At 34.2% G+C, this 15,225-nt stretch overlaps 1 protein-coding gene across 2 annotated transcripts in view; it reads right to left on the reverse strand.

Moving 5' to 3' along the window:
- Positions 1-366: 366 nt before the first annotated feature.
- LOC106883261 (protein YIPF1) overlaps positions 367-15,225 on the reverse strand; it is a 28,669-nt gene continuing 13,810 nt past the window's right edge. For both annotated transcript variants that reach the window (XM_014934201.3, XM_014934200.3), the window contains exons 3-9: positions 12,968-13,092; positions 10,236-10,404; positions 8,475-8,588; positions 7,597-7,751; positions 6,010-6,129; positions 4,843-4,905; positions 367-1,881 (exon numbers count right to left, since the gene is read on the reverse strand). In XM_014934201.3, coding sequence (XP_014789687.1) covers positions 1,771-1,881; positions 4,843-4,905; positions 6,010-6,129; positions 7,597-7,751; positions 8,475-8,588; positions 10,236-10,404; positions 12,968-13,092 — 857 coding nt within the window. In that variant the 3' untranslated portion in view covers positions 367-1,770. The remainder of the gene's footprint in view (positions 1,882-4,842; positions 4,906-6,009; positions 6,130-7,596; positions 7,752-8,474; positions 8,589-10,235; positions 10,405-12,967; positions 13,093-15,225) is intronic.

Raw genomic sequence — 15,225 nt, forward strand, 5'->3', positions numbered from 1 at the left:
TAATTATTCCTACTATAGGCACAAAGTCTGTACCAATAATAAAAATATAAAGTCCAAAAATAGTATGAAGAACACAAAAAAATTAGATAGGGTTTTAACGGACAGAGTTGGGAAGGAAACGTCAAAAATGATATAAAAACCAGAATCTTCGATGTTTATACATTGAATAAAACAAAAACAAAAAAAAACTCAAGATATTGAAAGTTCTAAAAATAATTTCCAAAGGCTTAGATATTTGCAGCAGTATATAAGCCATATGTTAAATATGAAAGAATATCTCACTTCAGACTTAGTAGATTGAAAATACGATCATCTGGTATTGAAATAAATATAAACCAGATTAGATTGAATAGAGACCTTTGACTATGTCACAGAAAGCATACATATCCTACAGTATAGTATATAAATGTGTGTATATACATACATACATGAGTATATATATATATATATATATATATATATATATATATATATATATTCAGGAATTAAATATAAGCCATTTCCAATAATGAGATGAGAGATATAAATTGAAAAACTTGAAAAAACCATATGGAAACATTTAGTAAATGAAAAGTATAAAGTGTTACGAAAAGATGTGGCTTGAATTTGAGTTTCAAAACTGAAGTCTTTAAAGAAATTAAAAACCAAAAATTGGAAGGTTCTAGTTCCAAGTCACAGAGGGGTTTCATTACATCACTCATATTCCATGTTTAAAATTCTTTGAAGATAAGGGTAGCCCTATCTCTATGGGGTCATATTTAATTGGGTTTCAATTCAGGAATATATATATGTATGTATGTACAAGGTTTCTAATGGGCTTTAAATGTTGTGGTTGAAACTAAAAGATGGAAATATGTGATAATATTTTGAATAGAGATATAGAGTTTAATATGGTATATTTGCAATTAAACTATTATTATTTTATCACCATTACCTGTAAACAAAAAAAAATAATTTGTAATAAATAAAAATCTATTTTTATTTCCTATTTTTAATTCATGGCATTTAAATTTTGAAGGTATTTCTCCCAAATTATATAGTTTATTTTTCCTAACTCAAAGTAATTTACATAGTAATGCATCTGGAGAAAATTGGTTAACCAAACAGAGGACCATACTCATTTAGCATAATATAAATAAAAGAATACATTTTATTAGTATATATAGTGAAAGAAAATTTTGTGGTGAAATCTGTGATTTTAAAATATCTGAAAAATTTGAAATGTATTCAACATTTTAAGTGCTATGCTTCTGTTTTCAGGTGATTTCATTTACTATGAAAAGTCATTTAAGCATAAGAAATGACTTAACAACATAATTTGACTGTCCAATGAATACTAGGTCAAACCACTTCTATCATGATATACCTTCAAATTCCACCATAAGATTCATTTCACAAAGTTCCCCAACCAGGTAAGGACATGGGGGAAAAACATTAAATACAGCAATGTTCTAAAATGATAAATTAAACTATTCTTGTATGAATGATGATTTCAAATATAGTTTTCAATTAAACTCCTTCCCTTACATTAGAAATACTTCCAGTATATTCTAAAGTCATAGACCTCATATCTTATTGTATTTAAAACTAAACTTATTTTTTGTAACTGTTACTTTCAGAAACCTTTTGTATTTTATGTGCAAAGTAACTCAAATGTGGACGGGTGGTACACCAAATAACACAGTGGAATTGTTTACAGCTCTGTTGACATCTTTGAATAATGCTTTTCTTAGCTTTATTGAAATAGATTCTTTCATTTTTTTTTTTTGTTTATCTGTGTGATGTTGTCAAAGGTGTGTCAGTAGTGGTGGTAGTAGTAGTAGTAGTAGTAGTAGTACCACTACCACTAGGAATTGGCGCCGGAACATGGAAAAAATACAGCTGCAAAAGAGAAAATTTTAATTCACATTTAATAATTCCTTCAGAATATTTTATTCATTTCTATTGAATGAAAGGACTAATTACAGAAAGTAAAGAATCTTTCTAAAAATAAATCAAAAGGAAATAATTTGGAGATTGAAGATTAGTTAATAAGGGATTAATGTTACATATTTTACTTGACTAACATATTTATTAAGCAGAATCTCAATCAAATCAAAATCAAAATGGAAATTGTAGTTGTGGCCGATGCCAATGCCACTTGACTGGCTCCTGTACTGGTAGCATGCAATAAGCACCATTCATGTGTGGGTCATTGCCAGTACCACCCGACTGGCTCCCTGTGCCAGTGGCATGTAAAAAGCACCATCTGAATGTGGTCGATGCCAGTTCGCCCGCCCCCCACTGGCTCCTGTGCCGGTAGCACATAAAAAGCACCATTTGAACGTGGTTGATGCCATTGCCACCCGACTGGCTTCCATGCCAGTGGCACATAAAAATCACCCACTACACTCTCAGAGTGGTTGGCATTAGGAAGGGCATCCAGGTGTAGAAACACTGCTAGATCAGATTGGAGCCTGGTGCAGCTTCCTGGCTTGCTTGCCAGTCCCCAGTCAAACCATCCAACCCATGCCAGCATGGAAAACGGACGTTAAATGATGATGATGATGATGATGTATTGTAGCAGAAACAGGAGATAGAAGAATGTGACTTGAGGGAACATTGGCTACTATATCTGACTAATATATAGAGGTGTCACTTGACAGTACATGCATACATATAAACATATATAAGACAGTACGGGGATATTTCTAACAGGTGTAACTGCAATGTATCTCATTGGTATGTGTGTACGTATGTACGCACGCACGCATGCACGCACACACACACACACAACAATAGAAATAGTACTATGTGACTTGAGAGTGATTTAGCAATTTTTTCTAGCAGGTTGTGCTACCACAAAGACATCTATCTTGGCTCACATAGACATATGATACAACATTACATACATACATATATATATATATCATCATCATCATTGTTTAACGTCCGCTTTCCATGCTAGCATGGGCTGGATGATTTGACTGAGGACAACAAAAAATGAAACAAGAACATAACAGGTGACAACAAAATAGCCAGACAGTTAGACGATACAAAAAAGGACAGGATAAAACAAGGATGAGTCATTTAGAGCTTTCTATCCTCAGTCGAGTTCCAGATTATCTCAGCAGTTTCAGTCGGTTACACTCGAGACTGCTCCAATCTGGCCGGCCCCAAGAAAATCTAAGCTAAGAGCACTAGATTCCTTGGAAGAAAACAAGCAAATGTATACGAAAACAAGGATGGAAAAAACAGAGAAATGGTACACAATTATAAATACAAACAACAGGACATTAACAACAGGTGTCTTTCAACTAAGGATGAATTAAATTAAGCTGGTATGTGTGGAAGTGAAGTCTTACGGCAGGGACATAGGAGATGAAAGTCATATATATATATATGTATATATATCTTTTAGCTTTTACTTGTTTCACTCATTAGGCTGTGGTGATGCTGGAGCACAGCCATGGACCATGTGGTAAGAAGTTTGATTTCAGGTTCAGTCCTACTGCAAGGCACCTTGGGCAGACCAAAGCTTTGCGAGTAAATTTAGTCGATGGAAACTGAAAGAAGCCCATCACATATACATTGTTGCCGTGTATTATATAAGAATGGATGTGAGTATATTCTTATATAATGCAGGGCAACCATGTATTACTTGTGTAGTAAAACCTGTCCCTCTACCATACTTTGACCTTATAACAACTGTCAGAAAGCCACCTCCATCTCTACTACACCCCCAGCGCAGTCAAAGGAGTATTTTCTTTGTCTTGCAAGGGACTGGTGACCTCACTAGTTACCAGTTTCATCAAAAAAGCACCAGTACACACTATAAAGTGGCTGGTGTTAAGAAAAGCATCCAGCCATAGAAACCATGCCAAAGCAGACATTGGAACTCAACACAGGTCCTCTGGCTTGTTGGAGCATGTTGTAATTCATTGCCAATATGGAAGGAGTATGTTAAATGATGATGATAATCTTCCATAGAGAGGAAGAGTGAGAGAAGAAAAATTAAAGAGAGATTGAAGGAGGAAGAAAAAAAGTTTGATGTTACACAAACATATTTTAGAATCATTAACTCACCCCGCCACTCACTGCAACTTTCTCTGCATCAATTTGTTACCTATACTGCTTCAACTTTCTATTTTACTTTTCGTACAGCAGGGTGTGGTTTGAAGGGGATTTGACTGTTATTTCTCAAAATAAATGCTAGGACTTGTTTTGTAGTTCTGAATCCAAGGAAGACATGTAATCACTTGGAAAATTTTGTCAAAAATACATTGACCTCCAGTGCTTATTCATAAGTCTAGTACTTATTCTATTCTCTTTTATTTAACCACTAATTTATGGGACATAAACAACCAACAATGGTTGTAAAGCATTGAGCAAATACAAATACACACGCACACACACACACAAACACACACACACACACACACACACACACACACACACAAACTTCTACACAGTGTCTGTCAACCAAATTCACTCAAGGTATTGGTTAGCCCAGGGCTATAGAAGAAGAGACTCGCCCAAGGTGTCACATAGTGGAACTGAACCTGAAACCACATGATTACAAAGTGAGTTTCTTAACCACACAATCATGCCTGTGCCAATGAGATAAAGAAATTTTAAAACATTTAAATTTTCATTACACTTTCAACTGAAACAGAAAGGGACGTATTTGTCACCTGATTTTTTAAATATATTTGATGTATTTCTTAACATTTTCAAATGGTTTTTCACATGTATTATCAAGCAATTAAAACATCCACATTTGAACAGTATTTAATTTGAGTATTTCAAATATAAAGTCGATTTGAGTAGAAATATATTTCTCAATAATAAAAGTGAACTTACCACAAATCCCACAGCCAGCAGAGCATGAAACAACAGTATCAAAAACATAGCACCCCAGGCAATCTGTGAATTAGAAACAACTCTTTAATCAGCAATCAAATTTTATATTAACACATTTATAACATGTACAATCAATTATTGTTCAGAGAACAAAATACGTAAGGTTTCTATTCAGAGTGTGTGTGTACGCGTGCGTGCTTGTGATGAGAGGGAGAGAGTTAGTTAATGAAGGTTGGAAGTTCAAAATATTAATTTTATGTCTAATTAATATGGGTTTGAAATTTTGGCACAAGGCTACCAATTTCAGGGGAGGGAGTAAGTTAATTACACCAACCCCAGTATTCAACTGGTACATATCCATGAAGGGATAAAAGGGAAAGTCAACCTCAGTGGAATTTGAACTCAAAATGCAAAGACAGACGAAATGTCACTCGGTATTTTGCCCAGCATGGTAACGATTCTGCCAGCTCACCACCTTATGTTAAGTTAATATTAACGAACATTTAGACATTAAAAAACATATGTTAATTCATCATCATCATCGTTTTAACGTCCACTGTTCCATGTTCACATCGGTTAGCTAGAATTTGTTGACGCAGATTTTCCTATGTCTGGATGCCTTTCTTGTAGTCAACCTATCACCTTCCCACTCTGTCCTCCCCAGCATTTTACTTAATGACTTTTGACACAAATCTCTTCCCTTCTCTCTGTTCCCTGCCATACTCCCTCTCCCAGTTAGTGTCCACCCTCCACTACCTCCCTGTTGTAATTATAAATCTGTTCCTGTCATCTTTACTCTCCCTTACCACCCTGCTTAAAATCCTCACACATTCTCATTCTCTCTTGCCTCAGTTATAGGAGCCACTTTAAGCCCTTAATTTTGCAAGCTACCAGTATGTTATCATTAGTGCTGGTGTCTCAAAAAAAGCACTGAGTGCACTCTGCAAAGTGGTTAGTATTACGAAGGGCATCTAACCATAGAAACCATGCCAAAGCAGACATTGGAACATGATACAGTCTTGTGACTTGTCAGATCCTATTGAACCATCCAACTCAGGGCAGTAAGGAAGACAGCTGTTAAATGATGATGGTGATGATGATAAATGTATGAGTTTTATAAATCCATTAAAAGGTTTACAAAATTTAATCAGCAAATGCATAGTTTACCTTTTTCTCATCTTCTCTAACAGCAGGCCAGAAAGTAAAGAGTAACACCCCTCCAGACAGGGAAGCACCAATGATTACCAATAACCACTGAAACCAGTTTATTTGTACAACCCAAAGTATCTGGAAAAAAAAAAAAACTCAATAAATTAAAGTACATAATTATAATAAAAGAAATACAAAAGCAATTTGGAATCAGGAAAATCAATTCCTACACTCTTATAACCTCTAACCACCCACACTTCCTGTTCTCTCGTTCGCATCCACTTCTATTCACCTTGTACTTTGAAGGCCCATCCTGACACTTCATTACCACAACAATTTTTATATCTTTCAAGTTTCATCTTAGCCACTTCCATCCTCTCTTCTATAATGCGAGCAGCTCTGTAGCTCCTCTATAGCAAGAAGTCTCTTCTGTCCCACTTTAAACCCCTCATCCCATAACATAAAGCCACCTCTTGCTCTCTCTCTCTCTCTCTTTCCCTCTACTGTAGCTCTACTCAGTTGCATGGCGACCTCACTAGAGCTGGTGCCATGAAAAAAGCACCCAGTACAGAAGGGTATCCAGCCATAGAATCTATGTCAAAGCAGACATTGGAATATTATGCAGTCTTCAGACATGTTGGATCCTGTCAAAGCATCATATTATCATTCAGCAAGGATAACTGTATGCACCAAAATGCAAATAAAACTATTTCTATTGCAATGGTTGCTACTGCTCATTTAACCCTTTTGCATTTAAACCAGCCATATCCAGCCCAAGTATTCTACTTGTTTTATTTTCAAACTGGCCAGATCCAGCCTATCAGATCTAACTTTCAATGCCATTATAAAATATACAACCACATCATCATAATTTCGAAGCTACAAAATAATGCATGATTAATTAACAGCAATGTTAATGAAGAAGTATGACATTTGATAGAATAATCTGAGTGCTAAAGGGTTAATGACCCACCTGAAACCACTTCTGGTTCTATAATGCAATCTCCCTGTTTTAAAGTGATCTGCATTGAACTTCCATTAAAGTTTTACGTTAATTTGTTCCAAATATCAGCTTAATGATGACAGTTGTTTTATTAAATTCTTCATTATTTTCAAAATTAAATAAAACAAGAGACCGTGTATTTCAACAGAAATATAGTGACAAGAGGGTTAATTGAGTTGTAGACATAACAACAGCTATAAGTTAAACATATCTACAAATTTCTGCATGGTCATGAGAAACCACATGCTACTTCACCCTTTTGTTACCAACCCAGCTGAAACTGGCTCTGGTTCTGAGTACAAATGTCTTGTTTTCATAAATTTTGAATTAAAATCTTCCACCAAATCTTGGTCACAATTTATGTTCCTAACACTAGCTGAATGATAAATAAGTTATTTTACTAAATTCTTTGTTATATTTAAAGTAATTGAAAGAAACACAAAGCATCTCAGAAAAAATACAGTAATGAAAGGGTTAAAGGTAGAGAAGACCATTGGTACTACTTTAAGAATGGTACTAAAAAAGAAGAAAAGATGTCATAATAAAACTAATACATTTTGAGATAAGTGGTCTGTTTGTAACAGGAAGTTTATGTCACTTACAGAAATAGGTATGTAAATAGCCAACGAATATCCATAAACACTGATCATTTCCAGGAAACTGTAGCCAGCACTACTTCCTCTCCACCATAATAATCCAAATAACATTGTTGGGATTATCCACCAATAACTAAATATTGCAGTTGCAGCAAAAGTCACTGAAATAAGGAATAAAAAGAAACGTTACTTTCTTCTGCACTTCTCATGTTAATATTTTCTTATTGTGTTTTCAAAGCATTTCTTTTTGTAGTTAATTCAAATGAATCTATTATAAATAGCAATTCTGGACATGGGGAGGATCTGAACTAAGAAATATAGGATATAAAATTAGATAATAAGACTATAAAGCAATTAAGTTCTGTTCTTTATACCATTACACAAAGTAGTGGTGGCCAATTTTGTAGGAGACAAGTCAACTTTACCTTTCTCTGTTTGAAAGCACAAACAACAAACTAGATTTCATAAAACATTTAACTTAAAAGTTGTTTGAATTTCTGAAGGTCAGCAGTTGAGAGTAAAATATAAGCAGAGAAAAGTGGGAAGAACAGATTTTTAAAGGGAGAGAGAGAGAGTGAGTTCTAGTGATGGGGGTGATTAGATAAAGATTTTAGGCAGAATGGGCCAGTAAGAGGAAATAGGATTGAACCCAAAACCACACAGCCATGCTTGCCATTAATTTTATGTTTCCTCACTTTGAAACCTCAAGTAACAAATAACATGTTACAGCAAAAACATCTGAGTTTGCTAAGAAAGGGATAAAGGCAGCTCCATGGCTCAGGTTTCAAACCCATTACTGGCTGTGGAAGTCAAAGAAATATTAAAAAGTTCAGAATTTACTAAAAGACAATACTTAAAACTGAAAACAAATAATTATGAAATACCTTTGTGGAAATCATATTGCCAATGGTAATTTTGTCCTTTCGATTGAAAATAATTAGCAAGATTACCAGCAATTGCAGTGGTGAATACTAAAGTTGTACATATCCAAAATGGACCTGGAAAGGTGAAGGAAAACATAACATATTACTCTCATAAATAAACACATTAATTCCATTTTTGTGATTCAGTCAACACATAGCTAGGGCAAAGAATGTCCAGGATTTTGGTAAGACAGGTGTGGATTCGAGGATATTGTAAATACACCTTAATTTGAATAGAATTTTCTGCATCAAATTTCTAAAATATGTCACCAACTTTTAGGAAGTTCTCCCAGCTTTTGCAGCTGAGCCATATTACTTGATAAAAATGTTTTTCTCTTCATAGATCTTACTGAAGTGAGTGAACTATTTGGGATGAGAAGCAGTGTTAGTGGTAAGGTGTATGTTGAGGTTTCTGTAGACCTGTAATATATCATAAAACATAGATGCTTTCTAATGTGAAAGGGATTTTAAAAACCAATGCTTACCTCAGAGTTTATGGCATTAAGTATAGTGAGTAATAAATCTCAGTCTAAATACGATGCAATCTGTCACAGGAAGCATTAACAAATGCTCTTGTATCAAATCATGACAGCTAACTGAACTGAGGCAATGTAGAATAATATGTTCTGTTTAGAAACACTACAAAATGCCTGCAGTAGATTTGAACACCTGAGCTATAAGCAGGTAGTGCAATATTTAAAAAAATTACTGTAATGGATGCTGGGAAGGGATATACTGGGATGCCTTCTGCATCAAAAATTAATAATAGCAAGTAGGCTCTAACACTGTGTGGTAAGCCCAAACAATTTTAATTTATTAGAAAGACATCCCAAGTAATGATTAAAAAAAATCATTATCATGAATGACTAATTCTATTTAAGAAGAGCAAGGGAGATAACTCCAGAATTAATCCTAATTCACAGACAAATGTTACATGCTTCAGTCTTTTTAGGCCTCATTAATAATGCATTATCTACATATTACTACAAAGGATTAAACTGACATATCTATTTAGGCATCTTGCTATTATTCTAATGATTATCAAGTTATGATTAAGAACACATTTGAATATGTAGTATCGATTATCTGCAAACAAAAGCATTATATCTATAACAATGTAATATTTACTTAATTTTGAATAAAACTAACATTCAAAACTGGTTTCAAATATTTAAATAAAAATATAAACAGACTCCAAATATTTGAAATCTTTTTTTTGTAAATTAGTGAATGGAAGAGGTCAGTCCTCATGATCTTTGTAGGCCCTTCTTATGCTATCATGTGGGACATCTGCAGTTTATTGTCTGTTAGAAAAACGCGAACCAAGTGTGTGTGTCAAATGTTTGCAAACAGAGTGAATTCCATTAAATGTATCCAAAAGCCACATGGTGGTATTGCTATTAAATGTGGCTTAACCACAACATCTCACTCCAAAAAATGGGGAAAATACTCCTCTGTGGTATGTTATTTCAGCAGTAAAATAAGAGTGGTTGTTCTACTAGAAAAAGACAGGAATCTTAAACAGAAATACATGTATGTCTGAATAAGCTTATGGTTCAGCAAACTTAGGATTGGTTAACAAGAAGAACAAGGGTGGAAATTGGTTGGGAATACTTTAAAATTAACCATTTATTAGAAATATTAAAAAATAAATTTACTAATTAAAAGATTTGTTTAATAAAATACAAGAAATTGTAAAGAGGAAAAAACTTAATAACATACCATACAAATCAGGATTTGGCCGAATCTGAGATTTTAAAAAGTTTCTTCTTGGATTTGGTGTCATAGATCCCATGATACGCCAAAACACTTGGTTGGAATCCACATCAAAAAATTGTTGATAATAATCAAACTTCCAAAATGGATAAAGTCGCTTTTCATCTTTCAGCAGCTGAAAGTAGTTTGAAACAGCTATTATCATAAGATATTCCAATGAGAAGACAAAAGACAAACAGACAGAAACACAGCAACCCTATACACACACAGACCACACTTTTTTTTGTCTTCCAACCACCTTTTCTCATTTTCTTTTTGTTTTTTTTTTTTGTCTTGATGAAGGACTAGTGTCTGAAAAATCAAGACTCTTTCCCCTCATTTTAAGTCTTAAACTAATACAACATTTGTTAAGACTTGCCCCTCCTATGTTGTCTTCTTTTGGTAACCATTGCCCAATATATATATATATATATATATATATATATATATATATATATATATATATAAGCAATGTTAATTCTCTAAATGAAGTATTAACAGTAACTGCACGATAAAGTGAAGTGTATTGCCACTTAAGTGTGGCTGACCCCTAGGGGTGGATGTTACTGTTGCTTTAGCCCCAGGAGGACATCTCCTCCAGCTGGCTTATCGACACACTACTGTGTCCTGTGTCCCTTGGCAAAACAAACAGGACACAGTAGTGTGTCGATAAGCCAGCTGGAGGAGATGTCCTCCTGGGACTAAAGCAACAGTAACATCCACCCCTAGGGGTCAGCTACACTTAAGTGGCAATACACTTCACTATATATATATATATATATATATATATATATATATATATATATGGAACCCAATTATATTACTTTTTATCTATTTTCATAGTATGATATCAGTTTAATCTCCTCTTTCATAGCCCTTAATCCCAAGATATTACCATTTCCAAATCAAGTTTTAAGTATTAGATTTAATCCATCAAGTTACATTAATTGTTTTCCATCAAATGTTGTAGATCTTCTCTTTTAATTGTTCCAAGTTTGCTCTTTGTATTGCATTGCATTACTGAGTAATAAATTAATTAACAAACATTTTATGGATAAATGTTTGTATATTTTAATAGGTATAGGTTGCTAAATTAGGAGGTTATCAGTCCAGTGGTTCATATCCTGTTACCAGCTCTGCTGAGGGTCTGTAGTTGAAACACTGAATGAATGTTGCAGTCATGCTTTACCATCATAATCAACAAGAGCATTATAGTCTATCCTGTATGTTTAACCATTTTTAAGATGGTATGGTAGCATTTGTGAAAGATTTTGTAGCAATTTCTTGCAAATCACATATACCACAAAACTAACAATAATTATTAACAGCATTATCAATCCTAAGAACAACAGCCACATCACACTTCAGGTCCCACTAACAATAACAAATAACAATCCCAGTTTGTAGCACCAAGCAGACACCCTTATCAGACATGCTAGCATGGACAATTTGATAGGGTCTAACAGATCTAAAGACTGCATCATACGCCACCTACTACTGTCCACTTTGACTATCATCGATATCTATGTGTCTATGGCTTGATGCCCTCCCTAATCTCAACCACTTTAGAGTATAGACAAGATTCTTTTTTTCATGCCATCAGTACTAGCATGTAGCTTATAAGACTGAACCCCAAGAGAAGCAATTTTATGCTACATGATGAGGGGTTAAAGTATGAGAAGGGGCCAGAGTAGAACAGGTTTCTTGATGTAGAATGGTAACATAACTATTCACATTTTAGAAGAGAGGGTGTGGGTTAGGGTTACAAAACTAATTGAAACAAAAGCAGTATATTTCAACAGAAATGTGGTAATGTAAGGGTTAAGGCAGACTTCAACACTATTTTCTAAAATTAATATTATATGTGTCGATGACAAATATACACTAACATAAAAAGTGTGGAATATATAGAAAATGTGTGGAGATATATCAATAGCTCTCACTGAATGTGTAATTATGTATAACATTTTTTTTTCATTTTGTTTTAGTGGAAAATGGAACACTTTCATTGATATTAATAAGCTTATTGTACACAGTGCTCAGGTGCATTACAACTCGTCAGAAAAGGATAAAAATGGGGATGGAAAGCAGCAGTATGTCAAGTAAAGACAGCAATGATAGTTAAAAGTACATGTATAGTACACACAGAAAAGTGGAGTCACGAAAAGGCAAGGTTGCATAGGCACTCCAGTAGTAATGTTGGTGAATTTTGGGAAACTACTCAATATACATTATACAAATTAAAACTTAGGCATTAAAAGAAACACATGCATACATAACTTCCCATATTTTAATATACTCCCTGCCACAAAGAGAAAAAAAGCTGGCCTTGTTTCAATAAAAATAATATTTTGTAAGACTTAAAGCTGGCATATCATTGAAGTGTTCACGAATGATGAGAAAAAGATTTTGACAAACATAACTGAATAATCAATCAAAGAATTGATAGTAAACTGGTTAATAGTTAACCAATTAACAAATAATAAAGTGAAATTGAACCAGTGTGTGTGTTTATTATTGGCATAATGACCCTCCCTAGATACAACAAAATTTGTTTCAACATATGCACGGTGGTGCATCAGCATGGCCGCAGCTCTAAGCTGAAACTTAAAAAAAAAAAAAAAAAAAAAAAAAAAAAAAATATGTATTCACATCATGAATCTAGCAAATCAAATACAAAAACGAAATAAATTATACACCTCAGTTTTATCTCCTTCTTCTTCATCAGATTCTGCAGAATGAGGAAAGTTGGAAAATGTGTGTGTCTGCGCTTTCTCCATATCTATGTCATCTTTCCTTGATCCTGACAGACTATGATCAATATCTGAAAAATGGTAAATCATAGAAGAAATAGACCTTTCACATCTGGTATAAAAATAAAAAATAAAAAAATCAAGACAAGTATAAAATGCAGTGGTATGAGAGCAAGCAGACTTCTCAAATGTAAAGAGTAATAAAAAATATGAAGAACTCAAATAATGAAACAATGGAAAGACAATGACAACAAGAACAATTTCATAAATTGCTAAAAGTAGCTTAAACTAGAAAAAGAAGCAGACAGCAGAGGAATCTCATGATTGGTATGGAATAATCCACTTCTACAAAAGAATATAAGAAATTTTGCAGCTGACTGAGTTAGATTAACCAAATAGTGAATATAAAAATTTTTTTAAATATGGTAAAGCAACTGCAATTTTTTTCTATTGGAGATGAATTTAATAAGTTAATTAAGCAAAAGTGCTCACGAGTCAGAATATGTGTCTCAGAATAATCTCAAATTAATTTCTTTGTCCTTTATTTTTAGACATGCTCTTCTTTAGCCCTTTTTTCAAGGTTTAATCACTAAATATTTCATAGAAGTTCCTAAATATATGCAATCCTTAGATCATTGTATCATAGGAAGAAATAAGACAATAATAAACCCAGAAAGTAATTTTTGTATTAACATCATATATTAGTGATCAATAATGTTGTTGGTCATAGGTTTCCAACAAGCCAGGTTGCATCTAGAGAGAGAGAGAGTGTGTGAGTGAGAAAGTGAGAGAGAGTAAGGGAGAGAGAGTGAGTGAGAGAGAGAGAGAGAGAGAGAGAGAGAGAGAGAGAGTAAGTGAAGTGTGGCTGAATGGTTAACAAGTTTGTTTTGTCACCACAAGGTCCAAGGTGTGGGATGGGCTACCTGACCTGAAGAAAATTCTAACTGGGCCCCACCTGCAAGGTCATACACTGTTTATGTTGATATGAGATCACCACATTATGCACATATGATTGTGATGTATGTGCCTGGTGTACTCTTGTCCGACGGGTAGTCATGATATCATTGGGTTTCATATATTTGATGACATGCATTGCTCTCTCACTCAATAATAATAATGGTTTCAAATTTTGCCACAAGGGCAGCAATTTGGGGGGAGGGGATGAGTTGATTACATCGACCCCAGTGTTCAACTGATACGTATTTTATTGACCACAGAAGGATAAAAAGCAAAGTCGACCTCAGTGGAATTTGAACTCAGAATGTGAAGATGGATGAAATACTGCTAAGTATTTCGCCTGGTGTGCTAATGATTCTGCTAGCTTGCTGCAATAATAATAATAATAATAATAATAATAATAAATTACATTATATATTTTAATTCAAATCCTGATGGGCAATTTTGCCTGTCAAACTCTCTAAGTTAGTAAAAGAAAAGTATGGGTAACATATGCATGTAACAGTCTAATCCAATGAAACCAGGGTCCAGGACTGAAAACGTTATGGTCATCATCGTCCTCTTCCTCTGCCTCATTGTTTTAACATCTACTTTTAAGTACTTGCATGGGTCAGATGTATGTTGGAACAGTTTTCTACGATGAGATCTCTTTCCTGTAACCACATCATTTCCAAATGGGGTAATAAACTTCCAGTCTGTTGAACAACAAACAACCTGGACATGCAGAGAATGGAATCAAATGACATCATATGAATGAGCCTTTTGTTTACAAAGACCATGCAACATGTCAAGAAGTTCGGACATATTTTCATGGTGGACTGCAAACAAATGGTACCATCAGGAAGCCATTGATTACAATCCAGTAGACACAAGGGAAATAGGAACTCTCTCAACCAAACACACACACAAGTATATATAACAGGCTCTTTTTAGTTTCTGTCAACCAAATTCACTCATTTGGCCCAATGCTATAGTCAACGACACTTTCTTAAGATGATATACAGTCATAAATAAGCTCTCTCTCTCTCTCTCTCTCTCCTACATACACATATATTGATAGGAAGAGCATCCAGCCACGGAAATTATATTAAGAAATGGAATGTATAATAAACTCATTAAACATTGCAGTTTCCTGACAGTTAACAAGGGACATGGGTAGTTTATTCCATGCTTTGACAATTCTGAGCATGGGTTTGGAATTTATTTCAAAATCCATATAAAACAGAACAATCAACATCATTGATTAT

This window comes from Octopus bimaculoides, chromosome 10 (assembly GCF_046866305.1).
Source record: "Octopus bimaculoides isolate indiv1 chromosome 10, ASM4686630v1, whole genome shotgun sequence".
Classification (NCBI taxonomy): Eukaryota; Metazoa; Mollusca; class Cephalopoda; order Octopoda; family Octopodidae; genus Octopus; species Octopus bimaculoides.